Raw genomic sequence first — 11638 nt, forward strand, 5'->3', positions numbered from 1 at the left:
TGTCCTTTTTTTTGAATACACTTTTTGGATTGTGCATAACAAAATACGAAGACTTTGCCTAGTTTGTAAACATTAAATTGGACTTAAATTCAGTGGCAGACCAATAACATTATGACCACTGTCCAGTTTAAAACCCACACATTCGTGCAGTATCTAATCATCCATGTGTCTTGGCTAATAGCCACATCCATGGTTAAAATCACAGCAATCCTACTTTATCTAAGCTCATGACATGTACCTGCATGATTTCATGCATTACGTTGCTGTCACCTGATTGGCTGATTAGATAACTGAACAAATGTACAGGTGTACAGGTGTTATGGACTGTATACTGTATGTACACACTCATATGATATAAGGCACATATTCACCTGTTGTCTCAATGCAAAGCAAATATATATCAACCTGGATAGAAACCAATTTAACCCATATGTCTCCCTGCTAGCTTATTGCTTGTACATTGGTTCTGGCATTGAACTGAAAAGAAGTTAGGGCTGTTTTAGGGTGCTAGATAATTGCTAGTTAATATGTTTAAAAGATTAAAAATGACAACAACAACAACAAAAAAAAAATCCAGAAGCTGCAAGAATTGACATTATACCCGCCAGGCTGTGCAAGTTTTATTATTGCTTTCCTTTAACTTTGTGTTAATAATTACAAATGTCTGGTTGAGCATGAAGAACAAAGGGTTATTAGAAACTGTTTGTGTGAGCACTGAAGAAACTGTAGTGCATAATGTAAATAAGGCTCATAAAAATGGTCTTTTGGTATTGGTAAAGCCCCTGACAGCATGCATTATTATCATTATTGTGCATACAATGACTTGCATAAAATAGACTGAAATGCTTTCATTGGGTACCAGTATAAAGCCTGCCTATAAACTCTATAGGAATAGGTACGGATGGGGCCGGTTGTAGTGGTAAACAGAGGCGTAACGGTTGTCTGCAGCTCGCCTTATAGAGAGTACAGTGAATCGCTGCTTGCTGCAGAGCTTCTGCATGGCTTTCTTGTTCAGTGTGAAGAGCATCATTGTGTTGAAGCCATGTCTAACTGCTAAATCCCCCCATTGATGAATGCATATAGACCCGTCAGTCACAATGGGCACATTGTCACAAACCGAGCTGACTTCTGAACCCTGGATAGAACATGGCTGACACCAACAAACTGGCCACTGTACATTTCACAGCATGCAGAGCTGAAAAAATCACAGGCTGAAAATGAGTCCTAATTATGTTATGTTCTGTTTCCACAAAATTGGGCTCAAATGGCATGCTTTGAGCTTTGACACCTTATAAACAAAAAGAGAGACAGAGATATGTTCTCAAAAGACATTTGTTTCAGATATGGAATGATCACCATGGTTCTTTCTTTTGCTTGTCCTTGTTTTTATTTAGGTGTTTATACTGACATCCTGACCGCTGGGAATAAGATGAGTCCTCCCTCATCTATACTATATGCACAGTAGCATGTACATATTTCTGTATATAGTCTTTATGCATCTAGAATTACGTCTAATGAATTGTGCCCAGTCTGAACATATTCATTTGATTCACGTGAACAATCACATATTCAATAATAATGTTTTTGATATACAAATAATCTCTTTTTAATCCCTGGACTTTTTTTTTTTTAACTGCTTTGGCTTTCTTTGAATACAGGCATCTGCAAAATGAATAAATGATACTTTTCTGTGAATTTAGAGCCCTCTGCTGGTGGAATTTCGTATTTATACTACACTAATTTATCACAAAAGAAAGACAATCACATTTTGGGATTTAACACCATCGTTTAATCTGATCAGTTACAAAAACAAATAAAATCAACAACTGCATTAGTATTCATTTTACAGTAGCTAAATCACCTGCAACACAGGTAAAGTCTTAGTCTAGATCACAAACCTTTAACTTTTGGTGCTCAGATACATTAATTCGGGGTCCCCTGGCAAATTTGATCATGAAAATGATAGATTTAATTTCCCAAATAAATAAAATTGCAATGAAAAGTGAACTCTGACATGTAGAAATCTCATATGTGAAGCAGGGGATCTCCACCAACAGAGCCCAGAACCAATGTGACCCAACATAACACAACCACAGTTACTGCAACACCAAGCGGTACATCAGTTTACTTTTTTGTTTTTTTTACAGGCCAGTTCAAAATACAAAAATAATGCTTTTTTTTAGATTACAATTTGGTAACACTTCAGGATAGAAAGAGTAATGGCATGAGAAGAAAGATGTTAGTAACTTGACAGCACAAACTCACCACTGTTACTTTATGTAGGTTGTCCGACAGAAAACAAAGGAACAGCACAGATTTTCTGGAAATTAATTTTTGTTTCAGAAATCTCCATAGTTCTGTGCAACAGTTAGGTTCACTTAACATCCACAAGGTCAACAGGTAGTAACATTACAAAACATAGTTCTGTCTTTTTCCTGACTTTTCTTTTCTGTCTCATCCTGCAGTCACTATGATCGTTACATGAAAACTGCCATCTGAAAAATATGTAACTTTTTTTAGTTGAATCCAATAAGCCTATTGTACATTACACTGTGCACAAAATGAATAATTTTTAAACAACGTGACTGACTTGAAAGGTGCTGGTCAGTTTACCGTCTACAGATGATGTATGTTGTATGTATGAAAGTAAAACCCAGGGAAAGTGTTTAAACAGACACCTCCAGCACACCTAATATAGAGATTGGGGTAAATATAGAGACATATGTAAACAGTTACTGTTCAAGGCTGGCCTTAAAATCTCAATGGGGTACGTAATTCAGTGAGATTCAGAAAAGGAAATTCACTGTCAGGTATACATCTTCTGTTCTTAAACTCACTGCATCACTCAAACTAAAAAATCAGAGCAAACAGAATTTAGCCTGATAAGGTATATCTTAGTTTCTCATAGTACTTGCTTTAACTTCGACATTGCAGAAACTTTGAAAGCTGAAACCTCAAGTCCTGCACAACTTTACTAAAAGGACCCGAAGAAAAGAGTCTGCTAATGAGAAATAGGAAATACTGCTATCACCAGAGCTGCTTTTCATTTCTATTGAACTGAAAAATTTGCAGAGCTTGAAAGACTGAAATCAATTTGGACATTGTAATTACGCAGATTATTCATGTTAGTAACAAAATCCCTTAACTAAATGAAACGTTATTAATACAAATACCAATCGGTGTAAAATAGAGGAAATAAGAACATGCCGTGCATTACATCGTAAAACAGTGTTCAAGTTGGTCACATGGCTGAGGGCCATGGTTTTGAGGTAACTGTCTTCATGCTCTGTCGTGGAACATGCGATTGCTTTCACTGTTTATTAAGACGTGTTGTGCTCTATTCTCCGAAAATGGCAACTTTCTGTTTAGTATCTGTCTCAAAAATATCTCGTTCAACTTTACAGACACATATTACAATGAAGACGAAGAAGAAGAAGAAGAAAGATGAATTCAAATCTTGGATACTAATTGCACTTTTAAAATGTTCAAATAGTCCTTTATATTAGAATTGTTTAAAAAAAAAAGATAATGTCAAAAAGTCCTTAAAACCTTATATATATATATATGTATATGTGCACACCCAGAAGAATTAGAATTCATGTTTGGCTTTCACATTCTCAGAGTGGAAATCTTTATACTGTTTTCCTAATAGAGATGAAATATCACGCGTTTGTGGAGGAGCAAGTGTAGACTGAGGTTGTGGAGGTGGAGGCGATGGTGGTTGGTGGGGCTGCCATGGACGTAGAGGAAGGAGTGGAGGGTGATGCCAGAGAAGTGGGTAAGCTAGATGTTGGCATGCTAGGCTGGCCATACTGAAGCGGCTGAAAGGACTGGTTCTGCATGTGGATGCTCTGCTGTGATGCAGGCAGGATGGAGGGCTGAGTGCAGGCTGGAAGGGCTTGGCCTCCTGTGTTGCTGGCTGATACAGGAGCACTCCTGGGGTTTAGGGAAGTGGTGGGGAACCAGGCTGTAGGTGAAGCCTGAAGAAAATGTCAGTATAATATAAATGCTTTAAATACAAGACAAATCAAAGGGAATGTAAACATTGCATAAAATCCAAAACGACAGAAATCATTCTCTGTTGCAATCATTTCAGGAAATAGTTAGTAAAAGGTTTAATGCAGATGTTTCTAAGATGCATGATTAGATGCATCAGGTAATATTAGTATTGTTTTCTTTTGAAGATTAGCAGTCATGACTAACACTTGAATGATTCCTGGCCATGTTCATAAAGCTCTCCCAGGATCTACACTGGATTGTAGTGTGTTCAAACACAAACATGCTTTCCAAGGTGTTAACATCAACATCACGGTCATGACACTCATTAGTCATTGTTTAAGTCTTCATTTGCTATGTTACATATTATAACATGTGAATGCTTCTCCAGTCTGTATTTTATATCTCTGATTTTTTTTTTATCCTTCCCTATTTAAATACTGACACAACATTGCAAACTCTGAACCCGGCCTGCTAAGCCTAATATTTAAAAAAAATTATATGTTTTGTAAGCAGGAAGCAGGTTAACTGAAAAATAATTCAGAACTGAGAAACTCAAATAAATGAAAAGAGACGCATAACAGATGGTATCTCTACTACGAATAACAATTAGTACATTCTATTATACATTGACATTATTATACATCATATAAGTGCAGTGGAGTAGATAGTAGTACCGTAGTACCTCTGTGAGCTGGTTCCAGCCACCTAAATCCTGTGCTTGCTGAATTTGTTTGAGCTGATTAAGTGAAGGTTTGGGGTTGGCAGGTCCAATGGCCTCCTTTGTCCAATCATCTACAAGTTTGTGCAGTTTGTCTGTGAAGGTGCTCTCTTTATTGGATAAACCTGAAGGAATGAAAATAGATATATTGTCACTATGGCATTGCTAAGATATTACTAAGCTCTAGCGTTGGCACAGATTTACTAAACTGTAAATAAAATCTGTGCACTTTAACCGAATGAAGAACTCTAGTTGACTAATTTTCTGTAAATTATTAGTTGACAAATAAAAGTGAACAGTTGCGCGACCTCTACTAAACATTGAGCTGAGTAAACTTTTGGGGTTGTGCTGATTTCTGTTGATTTCATACCTGTCTTAGAGGTCAGAGAACCTGTTTTTTCAGGAGTGCAGTAAGAGTGTAGTCTGTTTGGCTCTTCACCAGAGTAACTGCTAGATTGTTGGAGAGAACCTGAGGGTGGGTATATTGATACACATTTCAGATTAATCAGGGTATATACCTCACCTAAAATCTCTAAACAAAAACAAAGAAACTCAAATACTCTGTAATATCATTGCTTAGGAGTTTCTTCACCTAATTCCAGAATTCTAAACTTGTGCTGCTCATGAACCATTTACTTTCTAAAGGAGCTGATCAGCACCTTGGTGTGTGACTCCGTTGTTTTCAATGTGGGAATGTGGACGAGGGCGGGGTTTGGGTTTGGAGGGCCGGGGCCTGCGGGGAGAAATGGCAAGTGATGTTGAAGGGGGTGAAGGGGGCTGATAGCAATCTTTTAGACTTCGCAGCTGCCTGTAGAGCTCCTGTAGTTCTTGCTTCTGCTGTGCCTGTAGTGACACTACCTCCTTGATGTGTCTGAGGAAGAGCGAGAAACATTCAAAAAATTAAAATCAAATCAAATCCAACCTGTAATTAAACCAAAAACATGAAACAGATGCCTCAAAAAGTATCAACAGAAGTGAATTCATTTTTATTTCCTTATTCTGCATAATTGAGTTTAAGATTATTCTTGAAAATGACAGCTAGCAGGTATATTTTGGATTCAAATGTACTATACAAAAATGCCTGCTTTAATTTTTAAATGTCTGCTTTACTTTTCTCTTAGTTTCTGCAGTTCCTTCCTCAGGTCCTCATCCTCCACCTCACTCTCATCATCACTGCTTCCTGTCGGTGAATGTGTGTGGCTACGAGCTGGATGGTGAAAGCCCACTGGGAATGCCCTTTCTTCCCTTTCGCCATCTTTCACTTTTGTCTTCTTCCTATCTTTCTCTAGGTCTGGAGAGACAGGTGAGCTGTCGGTGAGCTGCTCCTCTTTCTCCTCTGCCTTCCTGATGGAAAAGCGCCCCACAGTCTTGGGAACACTATTGTTTGGTGCTACCTCAGCTGTGGGAGAATGGTCTTCAGCCTGGGTGACTGGAATCACCTGGATGGAAAAAGAACAAACAACCTGCCACTTTCTTTCTGCTGTGTTAAAGACTAAAAATTAAATTTTTGCAGTTCATGGTCTATTAATCCAGGATGAGTCTACTTTTGAGTTGCTTTTGAACAATTTACTTAAGAAAATCCTTTTAAACATATAAAAAAACCCCTCCAAACTCACAAAAGGTCTAAAAATCCAATGAAACCGGTCACTTCATCAAATGGAGTTAGTTTGTGCAGTAACAATAACAACTCCAGATTTCTGATAGCATAAGTGAGGTATCTTAGTATGGTATATGCTCCTCTATGTAGCCCTTAGAAGCTCTTATTTCAGTGTGACTCCTGTACTGCAAGACAATTTCATCCTAAAAAGTGATCAACACATTATGAACCAGACATCCATAATTAGGGCTTGCATTACTTGGGCACACCTATAGTTAACACAATTTCTGAAAACTTTCTGAAAACTACATGACAAGCAGAGATTGTGGCCAATCACTCCTTAATGGTGGAGACTAGTTGAAATCTCAGTATGTGGCCTCTCCTGTGACAATAGTTTACGCAAATTAGGCTGGTGCATCTCTTGTGAATCAGCATGCGTGATAGACAAGGACAAAATCTGCAAAATGATGTCCAGTGGTGGGAAACTGAGAAATTTTATCTGGCCAATAATAGAATTTATTATACAGTATTTGGAATGTTTTCCAAAATGTTGTAAACACTGTGTGAACTGAATAACAGAACCTTTAGCTTTTGACCAAGATGAATGGAACCCATGTTTTAAAAAACACTTGTGTGTATGTGTTTTGAGATTTAAAGTTGCCTCTAATTGATCACCCATCTAAGAACAGACAACCTGGGCTGATGGAATGGAGGCTGACTGACTGAATTCCTCTTCATCAAAAAATATTCCCTTTGATTCAAAGAGAGTTTCAGACTCATGTGCTGAAATTTTGTTGTGCCACATAGGCAAACTTGACTTTGGTTCCTTGATGTCACAGGGATCTGGTATGTCATATCAAGGTTTGTGTCCATGTCAAGTTAGATCGTTCTGATTAAAAGATGTACTTAAAGGTCATGCTGACGGTGCACTGGCCATATAGTAATGTGCAGGAGCATAAAGGTACTTCATGAATGTCAGCAATGGAGAGTAGGTGTACTGAAATAAGTGCTTACCAGGACTATGCAGAGAAGCGTATCTTACAGTAAGAAATTTTCATCAAGCAAATTAAAAATGGAAATAATTGGCTTGATGTGATTATTGTAGCTATTAGTTATGTGTAAATTAATGAGCAGAGAGATGCAGCACCTGGAAACGTCCTTTGTGCAAACATGGCTTGGTGTTTGAGGGAATGTCTCTATCCTCATTTGCTCCCTGACTGCTAGAATTCTCATCTGCCCAGAAAAGAAACAGAATATTAATAGAAAAGAATAAGAACTCAGGCAGATGACAGAAAATCTGGAAAACAACAGATTCTCTCTCTCTCTCTCTCTCTCTCTCTCTCACACACACACACACACACACACACACACACACACACACACACACACACACACACACACACACACACACACACACACACACACACACACACACACACACACACACACACACAAAATGGTGGACAAGAACAAATACATAGAAAACCCACAAACAACACATATACATATATGTTAATAATTAGTGAATCTGAACACAAACTTTCAGCATGAGACCTTGAAAAAACAAGCTACCATGCATGTCTGAGATAAAATTGCATTGCTCAGGCATGGGCATTTTAACACCTACATCACAGATAGATACCACTGATTGTTATATAGTACCATACTGTACATACAGTACAATGCTAAATGGATATTGTCCTTATAAAATGTCATGCTGAGAATATGGTTTGGGAAAATGCTCCAAAAGAATGCAGTATGTTATGAAGATAACATGTTGTAAAAGCAGTATGTATTCCATGTCCTCCCATTATAGACACACATATGCGCACATACATACTCATAGCAGCTGTAAAAAGCACTGGATGAAAGCTGGATGATGTGTGTCATGTCTATGAACAGTATAGATCCATAGAATGTTGGCTGTGTGTATATACTGCATCATACTCATGTATGCCCCTTAATTACTTACTTGATACAGTATCAGAAATACACACATACCTGTACATATTTTGAACATATACAAAGTCATATATGTTCATATGTTAACATGTATTCACAACAGAAAATGCTCTAATAATGTGTATCCTGTATTATATTCATATGTAAGTAAGATACACATAAAAAAGCCTACCCAGGCAGCAAAGAACAGGACGCTCTGTAAATATCAGTGATAAAATACAGGCCTTATAGCATTTTTAGCAAACAGTAGACAACACTCAGTTGCCATTTTTTAAGGTATAACAGTTTCATCAGCTACAAAGTCATAATGACTAATTTGGAATCAAATTCCAATTTCTGACTGAATAAAAAACAAGTAAAAGATTAAAAATAAAATGCGTGTGTGGTGCTGGTGTGTGCTCATGTACACTAGTGTACTACTATATTTTTTTATTATTTTTTTTAACACTGCTGGTTTCAAATAGGTTCATCAACAAAAAACATTACAGGTGGATTAAAAGTATACTACAAATATATGGGAGCAAAGTTGTCCTCTCAATATAATGTACCAAAATGATGGACCATTGAGTCTAGATCACTGCTGTGCTGAGAATGGGCCACCAAATAATATCTGGTCAGCATTGGTTTTCTGATGGAAATGGATGATGAGGACTGACACTTTGTACATATTAATAAAAGTTCTACTGCCTTTTATAGTTAGTAAACCTGATCAAATGACCACTGACTCTAAAGTATACCTAATATCTGGCCTGAGTGTAAATGTGTACATATGTTGTTTTACTTTAATTTGTGAAATTATTTTTTACACAACTTAAGGCACCAGAAACTAAGTTTTGCAACGTACGTTTATGCATATAAACCCTATAGCTTAAAAGAGAGCTACAATGTATAACACAGATTGCATGGAATATTAGACTTGCACATGTCTGGATGAAGAAGCCTATTCCTGCCTGTAAGGCTCATCACACAGTAATTTTCAGGTATATATATCCTCCATCAACACCATCGTCGCCTCAGCAGTCACATTTAAGAAAATAAAATGGAACACATATATTATTCATGTCCGTCACAGCTGTAGCTAAATGGACAAAATAATGCCACTGCAAAGAGGACAAAGTAAGCCTCAGGTGGGGTCATACCACCCAGGTTGGGTCTAATGGAACATTACATTCAGTCGTTTTAGCTGCAGGATGTAATGGCAAGGAAAAAAAGAATTATCAGTCTTGTACTGAAATTAAAATTGTGGAGAGGGTACTCTGGATTGGCCATGGAGACATGAACTTGGAGATACTGGACCTATCCTCTTAAAACCAAATTCACATAATGCAATAAGAGTCAGGTGCCGTCAAAGGGAGGTTCCCCTTACCAGACCTCTGAGAAAGGAGAAATAAGTGGGCCTTTGGCTGGCTTGCTCCTAAGGGACAAATGACAGATGGATGGTTGGTGGCTCCATCTGCTGGCTTCTCAACCTTTGCCAAGACACCTTCTGAATTATTGCTTGTGTGAGGATGTGCTACAAGTTGTTTGAGAGTGGACCAACCAAACTGGCAAACTATACACGTGCTGGCTACTATATGTAGAGTAAAAGAAATGCGTTCCCTCTATTGTCAGGAAGTCAGCAGTTCGTCAGGTTGTATCATGACAAATTCCTGACTTCCCTCTATTGTCAGGAAGTCAGGAGTTCGTCATGATACAACCTGACACTAGCTTGTCAGTTTATCGCACAAGAAAGTGGCAAGCTGGAAGAGGGACATATAGCTGATGTAATTCCTTTAGTCACCACATGTCTTACAGTCATGTCTTAAACCAGACACGTGAAGGTTTAGTATTTCATAGGATCCATGTTATCTCAAATCGAAATACTGAAAGTGAACCACACAAATATAAATATATTATTAATGTAATTAATTATTCTATTGAATAGATTAAATAATGCTTAGCTACATAGTGAACATGAGTGAACTTGATTGAACCTTAGTGTTTAACTATTAACTTAAATATAACTTGCCACAAATAATTTTACTTAGTGGAAACATTTTACTTGTCAGGCTCTGATAAACAAGTGTGCTTTGACATAGGGCAATCTTGGTACCTGTGATTTGCGTAGCCTAACTGTGCAGGCAAGTGAGGGGCAGGATGAGGTGGGCTGAACTTGGATTTACTGCAACAGAAAAACTATACTAGTTGCTCTCATTTAAAGCTGGCTCCATCTTGCTCTTCTCCCACTCCCTACTTCTTACTCCCTACACTCCACTGTTCTTACCCCTTTGTAACCCATGCAAACAAATGAAAAGAAGCTACAACATCATTTTAATATACACAAACGTCAAAATAAGGAAATTTTAAAAAGCCAAACTTCATTCAAAAATATGAGTTAGGTCCTAAAGGCGGGGGGACAACTATCCTGTACATATCCAAATCCTACTCCTAATTCATAATCCAGTTCATGACAGACTTTAAATTTAGCTGAGAAGCCAAATTATTTGACAGCAATTTTGCACAAGGCAGTGGCTTCACATTCAGAAAATCATTTTTTTTCTATGTAGTGGTAATTAAAATAATTTAGTGATATCAGTGCGATCAGAAACAGCAACAATCACAGCACATGCTAGACAATTATTAGGATTAATAATTAATCATTAATTTATTAGACAATCCCTATCTAGCAACGTAAGGAATCAGAATCAGATACTATATGATCTACACATTCATTTAACGTTGTAGCCCACCCACACCCCTCACTCGCTCTCACTTGCACTCTGTACAGACGCTACCTTGCTGGACTCGGGGCTTCTTGAACAAGCTGGTGGAGTGGCGTAGTTTGCACGCCCAGCTTTTGAATTTGCGAGTCCAGGATTTCTTGCTAACAGGATTTCTGATACTAGGACAAGTCAGGTTTAGGCCAAAATATCCACCTCCTGCATTGTGCTGCTGCTGCTGCTGCTGTCCGGCTGCTGGTACAATGGACTGCTGGGAGAAGGAAGGCTGGAGGACCTCTGCGGCTGCACTGTCAGAGGGGGAGGGGATAACCTGTGCATACAGGATTGGGGTGGATGAAGTAGGGATTGTGATATCAGAAATACAATGTTGAATTCACATGCATGTAATATAGTATGAGTGTTTATATATGCCATCACTTTGTTCACTCTTTTTTGGTTTGCTAGTTCTCAGTACGATGAACTAGCTTAACAAAATGAGCAACACACTGGAAAAAATAAAAAGAATGCACAGCTGATGAGATCTTAAAACAGTTAACAGCAGTAAAGGTAGCAGTAAAGTTATGGTTTTGCTACAGAAGTGTCAAGTGCATTAGTTTCATAATATAATAAGGCTCAACTGCTCAAAAATGTCAAGAATTTGCA

At 37.9% G+C, this 11638-nt stretch overlaps 1 protein-coding gene across 6 annotated transcripts in view; it reads right to left on the minus strand.

Moving 5' to 3' along the window:
- Positions 1 to 1766: 1766 nt before the first annotated feature.
- si:dkey-151g10.3 (serine/threonine-protein kinase WNK3) overlaps positions 1767 to 11638 on the minus strand; it is a 45088-nt gene continuing 35216 nt past the window's right edge. For 3 of the 6 annotated variants that reach the window (XM_047807004.1, XM_027144827.2, XM_047807002.1), the window contains exons 19-25: positions 11051 to 11306; positions 7462 to 7547; positions 5828 to 6156; positions 5377 to 5588; positions 5088 to 5186; positions 4682 to 4842; positions 1767 to 3980 (exon numbers count right to left, since the gene is read on the minus strand). In XM_047807004.1, coding sequence (XP_047662960.1) covers positions 3663 to 3980; positions 4682 to 4842; positions 5088 to 5186; positions 5377 to 5588; positions 5828 to 6156; positions 7462 to 7547; positions 11051 to 11306 — 1461 coding nt within the window. In that variant the 3' untranslated portion in view covers positions 1767 to 3662. Of the gene's footprint in view, positions 3981 to 4681; positions 4843 to 5087; positions 5187 to 5309; positions 5589 to 5827; positions 6157 to 7461; positions 7548 to 10368; positions 10438 to 11050; positions 11307 to 11638 lie in introns of those variants that run through there. The other 3 variants (XM_047807005.1, XR_007139240.1, XM_047807006.1) reach the window with 3 other exon arrangements.

Source organism: Tachysurus fulvidraco, chromosome 23 (genome assembly GCF_022655615.1).
Source record: "Tachysurus fulvidraco isolate hzauxx_2018 chromosome 23, HZAU_PFXX_2.0, whole genome shotgun sequence".
Lineage (NCBI taxonomy): Eukaryota > Metazoa > Chordata > Actinopteri > Siluriformes > Bagridae > Tachysurus > Tachysurus fulvidraco.